At 38.3% G+C, this 18,371-nt stretch overlaps 1 protein-coding gene across 1 annotated transcript in view; it reads left to right on the forward strand.

The window, feature by feature from the left end:
- pdgfd (platelet derived growth factor d) overlaps nucleotides 1-18,371 on the forward strand; it is a 167,579-nt gene that overhangs the window by 84,705 nt on the left and 64,503 nt on the right. The window contains exon 2 of the mRNA XM_061925862.1: nucleotides 11,762-11,951. Coding sequence (XP_061781846.1) covers nucleotides 11,762-11,951 — 190 coding nt within the window. The remainder of the gene's footprint in view (nucleotides 1-11,761; nucleotides 11,952-18,371) is intronic.

An 18,371-nucleotide genomic window follows, 5' to 3' on the forward strand; every position in this document is an offset into this window, starting at 1 on the left:
TATTATTGTATATACTAGGGCAGGGGTCACCAACGAGGTGCCCGCGGTCACCAGGTAGCCCGTAAGGACCAGATCAGTCGCCCGCTGGCCTGTTCTAAAAATAGCTCAAAGAGCAGCACTTACCAGTGAGCTGCCTCTATTTTTTAAATTTTATTTATTTACTAGCAAGCTGGTCTCGCTTTGCTCGACATTTTTAATTCTAAAAGAGACAAAACTCAAATAGAATTTGAAAATCCAAGAAAATATTTTAAAGACTTGGTCTTCACTTGGAATAAGCGGTAGAAAATGAATGGATGGATGGGTCTTCACTTGTTTAAATAAATTCATTTATTTTTTTACTTTTAGAAATACAATTTTAGAGGAAAAATACAACCTTAAAAATGATTTTAAGATTTTGAAACAAATATACCTTTTTACCTTTTAAATTTCTTCCTCTTCTTTCCTGACAATTTAAATCAATGTTCAAGTAAATGTATTTATTTTTTATTGTAAAGAATAATAAATATTTTAGCTTCTGTTTTTTCGACGAAGAATATTTGTGAAATATTTCTTCAAACTTGCTATGATTAAAATTTTAAAAAAAAATTCTGGCAAATCTGTAGAATCAAATTTAATCTTATTTCAAAGTATTTTGAATTTCTTTTAAAATTTTTGTTCTGGAAAATCTAGAAGAAATACTGATTTGTCTTTGTTAAATATTCTAACAAAGTGCAGATTGGATTTTAACCAATTTAAAACATGTCATCAAAATTTTAAAATGTATCTTAATCAGGAAAAATTACTAATGATGTTCCATAAATTCTTTTTTAAAATTTTTTCAAAAAGATTCAAATAAGCTAGTTTTTCTCTTCTTTTTGTCGGTTGAATTTTGAATTATAAAGAGTCGAAATTGAAGATAAACTATGTTTCAAAATGTTATTTTAAATTTTTTCTTGTTTTCTCCTCTTTTAAACCGTTCAATTAAGTGTTTTTTTTCATCATTTATTCTCTACAAAAAAACCTTCCGTAAAAGGAAAAAAAAATGTACGACGGAATGACAGACAGAAATACCCATTTTTTTTATATATATATATATATTTATTTATTTAGCTATTTTTGTTTAAATCACACTTACGTGTAACTTACAAATGACAATATATTTATTTATTTAAGTGTGTATCAAACTGGTAGCCCTTCGCATTAATCAGTACCCAAGAAGTAGTTTTTGGTTCCAAAAAGGTTGGTGACCCCTGTACTAGGGCATCAAATCAGTGTCAGTTGAGTCGGTCCATAGGTTGCCTGTAGGGATTTTTAATGTCCAGCAGATGTCAGTATTTAGTGACACAGTATCGACACAGTATCAATACAGTTTTGCAATGTGTCGAAACGCTTCATGACGCCTCATCAACCCATCACTAGACTATAGCATTAATAAACAAAAACTTACTTGGCAAGGACTAAAGGAGCGGCATGAACGATGGACATGAAATCAAGTGTCAGGAATGTGCGGAGCATAAATGTGGGATGTCGTCAGAACGACAAACTGAAAACAATGAACTTAAATACTACAGACATGATTAGTGACAGCAGGTGCGTGACTCAAAACGTGAAACAGGTGCGTGACGTGACAGGTGAAAACTAATGGTTGCTATGGTGACAAAACAAAACAAAAGTGCACAAAAAGTCCAAAAACAAAACCGAACATGACTAAAACAAAACATGATCACACAGACATGACATGAACGTTAAAGAATTCTTAGTCCCGCCAGGATATGGCAGGTTGTTGTTTTTATTTATTTACTTTATTTTTTTGTGATCGTCACGGCCTCAAACGTCTGAATTTGCGGAAGCTTTTTCGGAAAAGCTGTGACGTTTGTTTTCTCTAACATTGACTCAACTTGTGATTTTAACGAATGTGTTGTCAATGTTTTAGGCGTTCATTGTAACTTTACACTTAAAAAAGCACAGGATTTCGACAAAAAACTGGAAATTAAATACATTATTGATGTTTTACTCGTTTTTCAATCAATCAATGAATGTTTACTTATATTTTTGTATTTTTAGTCCAATATCGCTCTTTAAACATTTCGGGTTGCCAAACCCTGTTCTAGTAAATCTGTGTGTAATGGAAGATCTTTTCATTTTTGCTTACCGTATTTTCCGCACCATAAGGCGCCCTGGGTTATAAGCCGCGCCTTCAATGAACGGCATATTTCAAAACTTTGTCCACCTATAAGCCGCCCCGTGTTATAAGCCGCATCTAACTGCGCTAAAGGAATGTCAAAAAAACAGTCAAATAGGTCAGTCAAACTTTAATAATATATTAAAACCAGCGTGATGTGGGCGCGCATGGAGTCGTATATCAACATGGACGGAGCTGCGTAAAAAAAGCCACCCGGCCTCTTCGCGTAAACTTAAACTTACCTTAACCACTCGCTCATCTTTTCTTCATCCATCCCTTCGAGTTAGCTTTTATGATGACGCCGGCTGGAAAGGTCTCTTTTGGCAAGGTCTTCCTTTTGAATATCACCATGGGTGGAAGTTTCTGGCCATTAGCATGGCAAGCTAGAACCACAGTGAAGGATGACTTCTCATTCCCTGTGGTGCGAATATTCACCGTACGTGCTCCCGTTGTATCTACAGTGCGGTTCACAGGAATATCAGTTGCTGTGAAATAGTAGTCCGTGTGCGGATGGAGAGATTGCGTCTTTTCATGAACCGGATCCCGGTCGCTTAGTAGGAGCCATTTTGTGGTCTTTACAGATGTAAACACACAAAGGAAATGAAACGTACGGTGATATCCGCGCGCTTTTTCTTTTTCTACGCGGGCGGGTGGTTGCTTACAGTAGAAGAAGAAGCGCTTCCTGTTCTATGGGGGCGGGTGCTTACCTTGGCGGTTGCTTGCGTAGAAGAAGAAGCGCTTCCTGTTCTACCGGGAAAAAAGATGGCGGCTGTTTACCGTAGTTGCGAGATCGAAACTTTATGAAAATGAATCGTAATATTAATCCATATATAAAGCGCACCGGGTTATAAGGCGCACTGTCAGCTTTTGAGAAAATTTGTGGTTTTTAGGTGCGCCTTATAGTGCGGAAAATACGGTACATTGCATCATCTTTATTTGTGTTACATTGCTTTGTAATAGTGACTTTATTCTTAAACAAATGTGTGTTATAGAACGTGAAGCAGAGCTTAATGAACGGTGCCCCTCCCTTTCAGATCATGGATGGCAGTTGATGACAAGAACATTTGAGCAACATTTTCCCAGTAAAATGTAGTTTCATACAAATGATAGAATTATCAGTGAGGTGCGGTGAGGTTGATGGCTGGTGAGGCACTGACTTCATCACAGTCAGATTTACAAACATATGAACCCTAATGAGTATCTTACTCACCATTTGATTGGCAGCAGTTAACGGGTTATGTTTAAAAGCTCATACCAGCATTTTTCCCTGCTTGGCACTCAGCATCAAGGCTTGGAATTGGGGGTTAAATCACCAAAAATTATTCCCGGGCGCGGCGCCGCTGCTGCCCACTGCTCCCCTCACCTCCCAGGGGGTGATCAAGGGGATGGGTCAAATGCAGAGGACAAATTTCATTACACCTAGTGTGTGTGTGACAATCATTGCTACTTTAACTTAACTTTAACTTTACACATACAAACTGTAGCACACAAAAAAGCACATTTAATAAAAAAAAACGTTATTATGGTCTTACCTTTACTTATAAATGAAGTCCATGCGCCACTGTTGTGCTGGATTAATGCACCTCCTGACAGGAGTGTTATATCAACTAAAGCCCTCACTTCAACTTTCCACGTGCAAGATTGAATCTATTTAAAAAAGTGTAACCGAGGGTTTATAAATGTGGCCTATACTGTATGAAACTACAACATAACAAACACGGAGGCTCCAGTTCACACGAGGACCACTTTATTTACCTTCTTTCAAAAACCTCCGCTCCACTACAACATGTCATCACTTCCGCTCTTGGCGCCTTCAAAATAAGAGCTCAAGGCATATACTGTATAACAGCGCATAACAGGAACTTAACATCACGAAGAGGAAAGCCCATAAAAATAGGTTACAAAAGTTATTTAATAAGAAGCCAAAAAATGCAAAAACAATAATGTTCGTGTTGGAGGAGTTGTGAATTAGGTACACCTGCAGTTTGCAGGTGTACCTAATGTTGTGGCCCTGCAGTCATTCACAACTCCTCCAACACCAACATTATTGTTTTTGCACTTTTTGGCTTCTTATGAAATAACTTGTTTAAATAGATTCAATCTTGCACGTGGAAAGTTTAAGTGTGGGCTTTAGTTGATATAACAATTCTACGGCGGGGGTGCAGGAGGCGAGCCTCAGCCAGTGCGTCTTTTGCAGCCGTTTTATGATCGCTCAGCACAAGAAATACGTTACACACATACAGTTGTTGACAAAATACACCGTACATTATATACCTCAGCTAACTAAACTATGGAAATGTATAATATAGTTCATATAGCAATACGGTCTCACTGCACAGCAGGCCAGCAGTTAGCCGAGTCATTGCGCAATCCATGGTGAGGCACTGAGTGACGTGCCTCAACTGGCTGCTGTTCACCGCACCGTCTCTTCTCAGTATTTGAACGGCAAATGTGAAAATTCAGCGATTTTAAATAAAAAATAATCTAAAACTGGTGAAGTTAAATGGAAAATAACTTTATAGTATAATCACTGGATACATTTAACAATTTAATAATTGTTGTTTTCTTTTTACATTTTTTTTTCTTTCCATCATGGAAAGAAAGTGACTGCACGTCACTGAGAATTATATATTTACTCATTTAACATTAATTGTACTTTGTTAAAATTGCATATTATTCGATAACTGTTATTTTTGATAGTAACAGATACTACATCAAAACCTCTGTTTTTGTCATTTTCTATATTTTTTTGTTGTTAAAATAATAAATGTAACATAGTAAATAGTTGTTTTTTTTATCGGTAAACAACATACATTTGTGGAAAATCTATAATTTTTCATAATCGTCCGTGCATGTTGTTTTTAAATAAATACATTTAGTCGCAATATGGTTATTGTAACAACAAAAAATAAATAAAATGACAAAAACAGAGGTTTTGATGTAGTATCTGTTACTATCAAAAATAACAGTTATCGAATAATATGCCATTTTAACAAAGTACAATTAATGTTAAATGAGTAAATATATAATTCTATCATTTGTATGAAACTAAATTTTATTGGGAAAATGTTGCTCAAATGTTCTTGTCATCAACTGCCATCCATTATCTGAAAGGGAGGGGCACCGTTCATTAAGCTCTGCTTCACGTTCTATAACACACAATTGTTTTATTATATATTTACTCATTTAACATTAATTGTACTTTGTTAAAATTGCATATTATTCGATAACTGTTATTTTTGATAGTAACAGATACTACATCAAAACCTCTGTTTTTGTCATTTTATATATTTTTTTGTTGTTAAAATAATAAATGTAACATAGTAAATAGTTGTTTTTTTATCGGTATACAACATACATTTGTGGAAAATCTGTAATTTTTCATAATCGTCCGTGCATGTTGTTTTTAAATAAATACATTTAGTCGCAATATGGTTATTTTAACAACAAAAAATATATAAAATGACAAAAACAGAGGTTTTGATGTAGTATCTGTTACTATCAAAAATAACAGTTATCGAATAATATGCAATTTTAACAAAGTACAATTAATGTTAAATGAGTAAATATATAATTCTATCATTTGTATGAAACTAAATTTTATTGGGAAAATGTTGCTCAAATGTTCTTGTCATCAATTGCCATCCATTATCTGAAAGGGAGGGGCACCGTTCATTAAGCTCTGCTTCACGTTCTATAACACACAATTGTTTTATTATATATTTACTCATTTAACATTAATTGTACTTTGTTAAAATTGCATATTATTCGATAACTGTTATTTTTGATAGTAACAGATACTACATCAAAACCTCTGTTTTTGTCATTTTATATATTTTTTTGTTGTTAAAATAATAAATGTAACATAGTAAATAGTTGTTGTTTTTATTGGTAAACAACATGCATTTGTGGAAAATCTGTAATTTTTCATAATCGTCAGTGCATGTTGTTTTTAAATAAATACATTTAGTCGCAATAAGGTTATTTTAACAACAAAAAATATATAAAATGACAAAAACAGAGGTTTTGATGTAGTATCTGTTACTATCAAAAATAACAGTTATCGAATAATATGCAATTTTAACAAAGTACAATTAATGTTAAATGAGTAAATATATAATTCTATCATTTGTATGAAACTACATTTTATTGGGAAAATGTTGCTCAAATGTTCTTGTCATCAACTGCCATCCATTATCTGAAAGGGAGGGGCACCGTTCATTACGCTCTGCTTCACGTTCTATAACACACAATTGTTTTATTATATATTTACTCATTTAACATTAATTTTACTTTGTTAAAATTGCATAGTATTCGATAACTGTTATTTTTGATAGTAACAGATACTACATCAAAACCTCTGTTTTTGTCATTTAATATATTTTTTTGTTGTTAAAATAATAAATGTAACATAGTAAATGGTTGTTTTTTTATCGGTAAACAACATGCATTTGTGGAAAATCTGTAATTTTTCATAATCGTCAGTGCATGTTGTTTTTAAATAAATACATTTAGTCGCAATAAGGTTATTTTAACAACAAAAAATATATAAAATGACAAAAACAGAGGTTTTGATGTAGTATCTGTTACTATCAAAAATAACAGTTATCGAATAATATGCAATTTTAACAAAGTACAATTAATGTTAAATGAGTAAATATATAATTCTATCATTTGTATGAAACTAAATTTTATTGGGAAAATGTTGCTCAAATGTTCTTGTCATCAACTGCCATCCATTATCTGAAAGGGAGGGGCACCGTTCATTACGCTCTGCTTCACGTTCTATAACACACAATTGTTTTATTATATATTTACTCATTTAACATTAATTGTACTTTGTTAAAATTGCATATTATTCGATAACTGTTATTTTTGATAGTAACAGATACTACATCAAAACCTCTGTTTTTGTCATTTTATATATTTTTCGTTGTTTAAATAATAAATGTAACATAGTAAATAGTTGTTTTTTTATCGGTAAACAACATGCATTTGTGGAAAATCTGTAATTTTTCATAATCGTCAGTGCATGTTGTTTTTAAATAAATACATTTAGTCGCAATAAGGTTATTTTAACAACAAAAAATATATAAAATGACAAAAACAGAGGTTTTGATGTAGTATCTGTTACTATATAAAATAACAGTTATCGAATAATATGCAATTTTAACAAAGTACAATTAATGTTAAATGAGTAAATATATAATTCTATCTTTTGTTCGTCAGTGCATGTTGTTTTTAAATAAATACATTTAGTCGCAATAAGGTTATTTTAACAACAAAAAATATATAAAATGACAAAAACAGAGGTTTTGATATAGTATCTGTTACTATATAAAATAACAGTTATCGAATAATATGCAATTTTAACAAAGTACAATTAATGTTAAATGAGTAAATATATAATTATATCTTTTGTTCGTCAGTGCATGTTGTTTTTAAATAAATACATTTAGTCGCAATATGGTTATTGTAACAACAAAAAATATATAAAATGACAAAAACAGAGGTTTTGATGTAGTATCTGTTACTATCAAAAATAACAGTTATCGAATAATATGCAATTTTAACATAGTACAATTAATGTTAAATGAGTAAATATATAATTCTATCATTTGTATGAAACTACATTTTATTGGGAAAATGTTGCTCAAATGTTCTTGTCATCAACTGCCATCCATTATCTGAAAGGGAGGGGCACCGTTCATTACGCTCTGCTTCACGTTCTATAACACACAATTGTTTTATTATATATTTACTCATTTAACATTAATAGTACTTTGTTAAAATTGCATATTATTCGATAACTGTTATTTTTGATAGTAACAGATACTACATCAAAACCTCTGTTTTTGTCATTTTATATATTTTTTGTTGTTAAAATAATTAATGTAACATAGTAAATAGGTGTTTTTTTACCGGTAAACAACATACATTTGTGGAAAATCTGTAATTTTTCATAATCGTCAGTGCATGTTGTTTTTAAATAAATACATTTAGTCGCAATAAGGTTATTTTAACAACAAAAAATATATAAAATGGCAAAAACAGAGGTTTTGATGTAGTATCTGTTACTATCAAAAATAACAGTTGTCGAATAATATGCAATTTTAACAAAGTACAATGGGACATAAGGACCTATTGTTTTTCTAAGGTTTTATTATTATTATTATTATTATTATTATACCGGCCGCCTCTTTGAGCTGCAATTTGACCCACTTAACATGCTTCAAAACTCACCATATTTGACGCACACGTCAGGACCTGCGAAAATTGCCTTTTGATGAAAAAACCAAACCCCAAAAATAATAATTGCGCTCTAGCGCCCCCTAGGAATAAAAAAAACTAGACTGCCTGTAACTCCCACTAGGAAGGTCGGAGAGACATAAAAACAAAAACCTCTATGTAGGTCTGACTTACACCTACCTTTCATAATTGTACAGTCTCGGGCTAAAATCAACAGGAAGTTGGCAATTCCCCCTTCAAGACAAAAAAGTACTAAAAACAGACACTTTTGCCTCTTTGAGCTGTAATTTGACCCTCTTAACATGCTTCAAAACTCACCAAACTGAACGCACACATCAGGACTGCCAAAAAGTGTGATCTAATAAAAAAAACCTAACCCCAAATCTCAAAATTGTGCTCTAGCGCAATTTTTTAATAAAACGCACAAAAAATCTGCTCCTCGGATGAAAAAACTGACAAAACTGCCTGTAACTCCCACTGGAAAGGTCGGAAAGACATGAAACAAAAACCTCTATGTAGGTCTCACTTAGACCTACATTTCATAAATTGACAACCCCCAGCAAAAATCAACAGGGAGTTTGCTATTCCCCCTTCAAAACAAATTTTTTGTAAAAACCGGTCACCTTCCTCTGAGCGCGTTTGTCGTTTCGGCTTCAAACTAACACAGGAGAGAGATTAAATAAATACATAAGTATTGTTCCAACAGAGAGTAGCGTCACCCTTCCATCTTTGTTTGTTCCTCATCAACAAGCATTAGTCGTCGAGTAAAACGAGAGACATTTGCAATTATCATAACACAAAAACAAGGTGACTGCAAATTAAGCTTCCATTAAATTATATTTGATGGAATCTAATTAAAATGCAAAATTGCCCTTTTCTCTTGCCGGTTGTTTTTGTGTGTTATTATGATGAGGGAGGTAATCATTTGCACGATTGTAAGCTCGGCGGCGTACACTCGCATATTTGCAACGACCTGAGTTAGGTGGAAGTGGCTAAAACAGAAGAGGAGCATCAGTGCGTTTGAATTTAACGACGTCATGCATGCAGACTGCACGCAAAACCCAATTTTATTGCCTTTTGGCAGCTGTTCATACCCGTACTTCTAACCTTAGAGGCGTTGAGACAAAACAAGCTGTTCCTAACTGCAAAGACACTGAAAAGGTGTGTTATTGTTTGTGCCGTCGCACCATCTTTTGGACGAGTTCGCCCACAGCAGGGCTGAGCTTTCCAACCGGAAGTACAAGTGCATTGTTAGCCGCCCCCAGCTAGGAGTTCTTTACTATTTAGAAAGCACGGAAAAGAGAAATATGTGTGTGTTCTTCTCTCACGCAGCCATTGTGAATAATGGGCAAACATTCCCAGCTCAGTAGCCAGCGTTTTATTGTGAAATTCACGGCCGTTTTAACAGAGATTTAAATAAAAATAAAAAACAGCCATAGTTTATCGTTATTGTTCATTTTTTGTGTGTTTTTTGTCAGAATAATTGTATATAAGTTATCACACAACTTGTTCCCTATGAGTTCAAGACCGTTACTATCCACTGGTGCTTACGAAGCTGTCTTTGATCTTATGGAATGCGCCATAGAGGTGTCGGTTTCTCAGATCTTGGGACAGCCACAGGAAGGACATTATCAGGACCCGAAATCTACAAGCGGAGAGGGGGGGCAAACCTGACACCGCTCCAAGCACCTTTTTGTTTGAGCTGTTTATGACCCAGCTGCTGTGTAATGAGACCCCCTCCCATTAGAAGCAGCTGCAGCTATGTAATCAGGGAATGCCCAAATAAACGGGGAGGCGTGGAACTCTTTCCTCAGAGCGTGGGGCGACATTGTACGAGGGCGCAGGTCCATGCGCTCTCCTCATGAGCTAAATTGAATACTGTCTCTGTTTGATTCCTTGCTTCTTGTCTTGTTTAATACATAGTTCAGTGTTTGAACGTGACAGTTTTGTTTACCTGTTTTGTGATTGTGGTTTTTTTGACGACACCGTGAGTTAGACGGCTGTGCTGAGTAATGACCTTATACATGTCCTTATACACGGCCGTTTTAACAGTGAATTAAATTAAAAAACAGCCATAGTTTATCGTTATTGTTCATTTTTTGTGTGTTTTTGTCAGAATAATTGTATATAAGTTATCACACAACTTGTTTTCTATGAGTTCAGGTTGCCCTGCGTAAAGACCGTTTTCCCGAGTTACTTACAAAGCTGTCTTTGATCTTATCAAGCAAAAGGCGGCTGGCTTGTAAAACTCCACTGTGTGCGACGGAATGCGCCGTAGAGGTGTCGGTTTCTCAGATCTTGGGACAGCCACAGGAAGGACAATATCAGGACCCCCAAATCTACAAGCAGAGAGGGGGGCAAACCTGACAACGCTCCAAGCACCTTTTTGTTTGAACTGTTTATGACCCAGTGCAGCTGTTTATGACCACCTCCCCTTAGAAGCAGATGCAGCTATGTAATCAGGGAACGCCCAAATAAAGGAGGAGGCGTGGAGCTCCTTCCTCAAAGCGGTGGGGTGACACTGTACGAGGGTGCAATTCCCCACGCGCTCTCCTCATGAGCTAAATTGAATCCTGTCTTTGTTTGATTCCTTGCTTCTTGTCTTGTTTAATACATAGTTCAGTGTTTGAACGTGACAGTTTTGTTTACCTGTTTTGTGATTGTGTTTTTTTGACGACACCGTGAGTTAGACGGCTGTGCTGAGTAATGACCTTATACATGTCCTTATACACGGCCGTTTTAACAGTGAATTAAATTAAAAAACAGCCATAGTTTATCGTTATTGTTAATTTTTTGTGTGTTTTTTGTCAGAATAATTGTATATAAGTTATCACACAACTTGTTTTCTATGAGTTCAGGTTGCCCTGCGTAAAGACCGTTTTCCCGAGTTACTTACAAAGCTGTCTTTGATCTTATCAAGCAAAAGGCGGACAGCTTGTAAAAACTCCACTGTTTCAGGACCTTATCAGGACCTGAAATCTACAAGCAGAGAGGGGGGCAAACCTGACACCGCTCCAAGCACCTTTTTGTTTGAACTGTTTACGACCCAGTGCAGCTGCTGTATAATAGAAGCAGCTGCAGCTATGTAATCAGAGAATGCCCAAATAAATGGGGAGGCGTGGAACTCTTAAATTGAATCCTGTCTCTGTTTGATTCCTTGCTTCTTGTCTTGTTTAATAGATAGTTCGGTGTTTACCTGTTTTGTGATTTTTTTTTGACGACACCGTGGCAGTTGTGCTGAGTAATGACCTTATACATGTGGAGTTTGTGCTGGCTGCTATTTAAACTATGAACAATATTTATGCCAATGTTTGCATGTTTTATGACGACTAACTGCCTCATTCACCGCAGACCTGTACCGCAAATGCGACAACGTCACGGTCACGTCGGAGGGCGGCGTCATCCACAGCCCGCGCTACCCCAACTCGTACCCGCGGAACCTGCTGTTGCTATGGAAACTGGTGTCGCCGCCAGGAAGCAGGATACGCCTGGAGTTTGACGGTCACTTTGGCCTGGAGGAGGCGGAGAACGACGTGTGCAGGTGAGGCAACTCGAGGATCGTTCAAAGTTGGCAGTGCTTCTCAATTATTTTCTGTTACGCCCCCCTAATAATACGAAAACAATTATTTTCTGTTACGCCTCCCCTAATAATACGAGAAATTTTTTTTTAATTATTCTTATTATCCTAATCTTGGTCGTGACTATAGATCGTATTAGTGTGTACAAAATTGTTTTAAGTACACCTCTGCATAACATTGTATCTTTATTAAGAATAAAAAATAAATAAATGTGGAGCAAAATACAACAAAGATTTACTTTATTACCATATTTTTTTTAGTCGGTAACAGAACAGATTTCAAGCGCAACAATTTGCATGAAATTAGAAAATTGTAATCCTTATTTTATCTTTAAACCTAAACCATTTAATACCAAAAAATTATTAATATCAAGTTCAAAATTATCAGCAACATTGACTCTAGAGTACAATACATAAAACACTAAAACAAAAATGAATATGTCAATTTGCGCAAAGTTGTTTTTATTTTTAATCATTATATATTTGTATTCTCTATTATCGAAGCACTGAGTTACAGTTACAAGAAGTGACAGTAAATATGTGGATTTGAATCTAAATAAATAATATTTATTTATATGTATTATTTATTTTAATATGATTTATATTTATATATATTATATATATATTTATTTATATTTATTATTTATTTATTTATTTATTTATGAATATAAATCCAATAAAATAATAATATATAAATAAACAGAACTGAATTCAGTTCTGTTTATTTATTTCATTCATAAAACATCAAACAATAGAAGAAAAATAAGAATAAAATAACGTTAAAAACCTCTAAAGGCCTTAGTGGCCACATGCGTGGACAGCACCTTTTAGCTCTTATTTCCAAAATTGTGTACACTACTGAATTGGGGTCTTATGGCCACTTATGTGGACACTTATACTGCCATCTGGTGGTGTCAGAAGAGTATAACATACAATGAAATTTGGGGGGAAAAAAGTGTAAATATAAGAATTAGCATGTCACTAAACATGAAGTACACGTTTGTGTACTTATGGACTAAGTACATCATATCAAAAGATGTTTCTTAATTTTTATTATAATTAGGGTCCAATAAGCCCAAATAGCAAAGAGAAAAAAAAGAAAAAAAAGCATGTAAACAAACAGCTTGGGCCTTAAGAGGTTTTAATTAAATAAAGTAAATTATGAATGAAAAGGAGCAGAAAGAAGTTAGAAACGTATATCTGTCCTCTATTGACTTTCAATGTTGTCAACTGCAAAACCATATTTTCATTTTGCAGAAATTAAACTAATAATGAAGACATATTTTTACTTGTTTTAATAGACTTCCATCCATCAATCCATTCATCTTCTTCCGCTTATCCGAGGTCGGGTCGCGGGGGCAGCAGCCTAAGCAGGGAAGCCCAGACTTCCCTCTCCCCAGCCACTTCGTCCAGCTCCTCCCGGGGGATCCCGAGTCGTTCCCAGGCCAGCCGGGAGACATAGTCTTCCCAACGTGTCCTGGGTCTTCCCCGTGGCCTCCTACCGGTCGGACGTGCCCTAAACACCTCCCGAGGGAGGCGATCGGGTGTCATCCTGACCAGATGCCCGAACCACCTCATCTGGCTCCTCTCCATGTGGAGGAGCAGCGGCTTTACTTTGAGCTCCCCCCGAATGACAGAGCTTCTCACCCTATCTCTAAGGGAGAGCCCCGCCACCCGGCGGAGGAAACTCATTTCGGCCGCTTGTACCCGTGATCTTGTCCTTTTGGTCATAACCCAAAGCTCATGACCATAGATGAGGATGGGAACGTAGATTGACCGGTAAATTGAGAGCTTTGCCTTCCGGCTCAGCTCTTTCTTCACCACAACGGATCGATACAGCGTCCGCATTACTGAAGATGCCGCACCGATCCGCCTGTCGATCTCACGATCCACTCTTCCCTCACTTGTGAACAAGACTCCGAGGTACTTGAACTCCTCCACTTGGGGCAGGGTCTCCTCCCCAACCCGAAGATGGCATTCCACCCTTTTCCGGGCGAGAACCATGGACTCTGACTTGGAGGTGCTGATTCTCATCCCAGTCGCTTCACACTCGGCTGCAAACCGATCCAGTGAGAGCTGAAGATCCTGGCCAGATGAAGCCATCAGGACCACATCATCTGCAAAAAGCAGAGACCTAATCCTGCAGCCACCAAACCAGATCCCCTCAACGCCTTGACTGCGCCTAGAAAATCTGTCCATAAAAGTTATGAACAGAATGGGTGACAAAGGGCAGCCTTGGCGGAGTCCAACCCTCACTGGAAACGTGTCCGACTTACTGCCGGCAATGCGGACCAAGCTCTGACACTGATCATACAGGGAGCGAACTGCCACAATCAGACAGTCCGATACCCCATACTCTCTGAGCACTCCCCACAGGACTTCCCGAGGGACACGGTCGAATGCCTTCTCCAAGTCCACAAAGCACATGTAGACTGGTTGGGCAAACTCCCATGCACCCTCAAGGACCCTGCCGAGAGTATAGAGCTGGTCCACAGTTCCACGACCAGGACGAAAACCACACTGTTCCTCCTGAATCCGAGGTTCGACTATCCGGCGTAGCCTCCTCTCCAGTACACCTGAATAGACCTTACCGGGAAGGCTGAGGAGTGTGATCCCACGATAGTTAGAACACACCCTCCGGTTCCCCTTCTTTAATAGACTTACATTGTTTTATTCCACTGTGACGTCTGTTCCATAAGCTGAAATGTTTCTTTCCATTGTCACTCTTCTAAAACTAGATGTATTAAAGATCTCCATTCCTTTTGGATCATAGTCCAACCTCGGATCCAGGAGGAACAGTGTGGTTTTGGTCCTGGTCGTGGAACTGTGGACCAGCTCTATACTCTGGGCAGGGTCCTTGAGGGTGCATGGGAGTTTGCCCAACCAGACCAGTCTATATGTGCTTTGTGGACTTGGAGAAGGCATTGGACCGTGTCCCTCGGGAAGTCCTGTGGGGAGTGCTCAGAGAGTATGGGGTATCGGACTGTCTGATTGTGGCAGTCCGCTCCCTGTATGATCAGTGTCAGAACTTGGTCCGCATTGTAAGTCGGACACGTTTCCAGTGAGGGTTGGACCCCGCCAAGGCTGCCCTTTGTCACCCATTCTGTTCATAACTTTTATGGACAGAATTTCTAGACACAGTCAGGGCGTTGAGGGGATACGGTTTGGTAGCTGCAGGATTAGGTCTCTGCTTTTTGCAGATGATGTGGTCCTGATGGCTTCATCTGGCCAGGATCTTCAGCTCTCACTGGATCGGTTCGCAGCAGAGTGTGAAGCGACTGGGATGAGAATCAGCACCTCCAAGTCCGAGTCCATGGTTCTCGCCCGGGAAAGGGTGGAGTGCCATCTCCAAGTTGGGGAGGAGATCTTGCCCCAAGTGGAGGAGTTCAAGTACCTCGGAGGACCGCATATGTGGGTAACCCCCCCCTATAGGGGAGACCGAAAGCAATGGATGTCGAGTGGGTCTGACATAATATTGTGAGAGTCCAGTCCATAGTGGATCCAACATAATAGTGAGAGTCCAGTCCATAGTGGGGCCAGCAGGACACCATCCCGAGCGGAGACAGGTCAGCAGCGCAGAGATGTTCCCAGCCGATGCACAGGCGAGCGGTCCACCCCGGGTCCCGACTCTGGACAGCCAGCACTTCATCCATGGCCACCGGACCTGTGCCCCCCACCCCCTCCACAAGGAAGAGGGGAGCAGAGGAGAAAAGAAAAGAAACGGCAGATCAACTGGTCTAACAGGGGGGCTATTTAAAGGCTAGAGTATACAAATGAGTTTTAAGATGGGACTTAAATGCTTCTACTGAGGTAGCATCTCTAATTGTTACCGGGAGGGCATTCCATAGTACTGGAGCCCCAATAGAAAACGCTCTATAGCCCGCAGACTTTTTTGGGGCTCTGGGAATCACTAATAAGCCGGAGTTCTTTGAACGCAGATTTCTTGCCGGGACATATGGTACAATACAATCGACAAGATAGGACGGAGCTAGACCGTGTAGTATTTTATACGTAAGTAGTAAAACCTTAAAGTCACATCTTAAGTGCACAGGAAGCCAGTGCAGGTGAGCCAGTATAGGCGTAATATGATCAAACTTTCTTGTTCTTGTCAAAAGTCTAGCAGCCACATTTTGTACCAATTGTAGTCTTTTAATGCTAGACATAGGGAGACCCGAAAATAATACGTTACAGTAGTCGAGACGAGACGTAACGAACGCATGAATAATGATCTCAGCGTCGCTAGTGGATAAAATAGAACGGATTTTAGCGATATTACGGAGATGAAAGAAGGCCGTTTTAGTAACACTCTTAATGTGTGACTCAAAGGAGAGAGTTGGGTGGAAGATAATACCCAGATTCTTTACTGAGTCGCCTTGTGTAATTGTTTGGTTGTCAAATGTTAAGGTGGTATTATCAAATAAATGTCGGTGTTTAGCAGGACCGATAATCAGCATTTCCGTTTTCTTGGCGTTGAGTTGCAAGAAGTTAGCGGACATCCATTGTTTAATTTCATTAAGACACGCCTCCAGCTGACTACAATCCGGCGTGTTGGTCAGCTTTAGGGGCATGTAGAGTTGGGTGTCATCAGCATAGCAATGAAAGCTAACACCGTATTTGCGTATGATGTCGCCTAGCGGCAGCATGTAAATACTAAAGAGTGCAGGGCCAAGAACCGAACCCTGAGGAACTCCGCACGTTACCTTAACATAGTCCGAGGTCACATTATTATGGGAGACGCACTGCATCCTGTCAGTAAGATAAGAGTTAAACCACGACAAGGCTAAGTCTGACATACCAATACGTGTTTTGATACGCTCTAATAAAATGTTATGATCGACAGTATCGAAAGCAGCGCTAAGATCAAGAAGCAGCAACATAGATGACGCATCAGAATCCATCGTTAGCAGTAGATCATTAGTCATTTTTGCGAGGGCTGTCTCCGTAGAGTGATTTGCCCTGAAACCGGATTGAAAAGGTTCACAGAGATTGTTAGACACTAAGTGTTCATTTAGCTGCTGTGCGACAATTTTTTCGAGGATTTTGGAAATAAAGGGAAGGTGGGACACCGGCCGGTAGTTTACCATGAGGTCAGGATCAAGGTTAGGTCTTTTGAGCAGAGGATGAATAACCGCTTTCTTGAATGCTAGTGGAACAGTGCCAGAGGAAAGTGATAAGTTTATAATATTTAGCACTGATGGACCTAATAATACAAAAAGCTCCTTGATAAGTTTGGATGCCACCCGAACGCCTCCCTAGGGAGGTGTTTAGGCCACGTCCGACCGGCAGAAGGCCACGGGGAAGACCCAGGACATGTTGGGAAGACTATGTCTCCCGCCTGGGGAAGAGCTGGATGAAGTGGCTGGGGAGAGAAAAGTCTGGGCTTCCCTGTTCAAGCTGCTGCCCCCTTGACCCGACCTCGGATAAGTGGAAGAAAATGGATGGATAGATGGATGTTTTGAATGCTGTTTGGTAGAATCGTTGCGTGTGACTTGTAGATGATTTGTAGGATATTATACTCTACCACTTTATGACTTTCAGTAAGTTTAACTGTTGGAATATTGGCTTTCCCAGCTTATGCATTTCCAGTAATGATACTCTTTTCTGCAGAAGGAAAATTGGATTCAAACAAGTTTTACATGAACTACCCCACAATATTTTTGAGAAAAAAAGAAGGTGAAGAGGTTAAATGGGTTTCACTGGCAGGGAGTTTTTATTTTTGGCAAACAATTTGACCTTCAGGCTTGACGAAATGGACTTTTTTTTTAATATGCGGCACACTTGCCTTTGTAAGCACAAAACAAGAAAGAGAATAGCAGGGGGGGGGGGGAGACTTAAAAAGGCTAAAGAGCTTATTTTGGATACAGTTACCCAACAATTGGTGCTCTAATTAACAACAATTATTGCTGATTTACTAACACTGAATGCACGCCATTAGGCCATTAATAAAAAGAATAATGGACCATTTATGGCACAACACAGAAAAGGTATGATGAGGGGTCTCAAACTCACAACCTGGGGGATGGAATTACTGAACAGATACTCTTACGTCTCATAGAAATGTGTCTATTATCGACACGATCACGGAAGAGTCTGTCTCTCCATCGTCAGCGATGATATACTTCTGATTGCCGTTTGTGCTTAACTGTGCCAGACTGATTCCAGGTTTGATAAATCACACTGCGCCTTACTATTGTGAACAAACACACATTGGGCAACTTCCAGGTGTCTCTGACCATCTCCTGAGAACTCACTAGTGGCAACATTTTTTAATTTTTACGTACAATTTTACATTTTCAACTAGAATTTGGAATTTTGGTTGGAATTGCGTGTGAGTGCACGAGTCGCCGGAGTGGAACTGAAATGCTTGAATGTCCAGGTTGAGTG

Source organism: Nerophis lumbriciformis, linkage group LG30 (genome assembly GCF_033978685.3).
Source record: "Nerophis lumbriciformis linkage group LG30, RoL_Nlum_v2.1, whole genome shotgun sequence".
NCBI lineage: Eukaryota > Metazoa > Chordata > Actinopteri > Syngnathiformes > Syngnathidae > Nerophis > Nerophis lumbriciformis.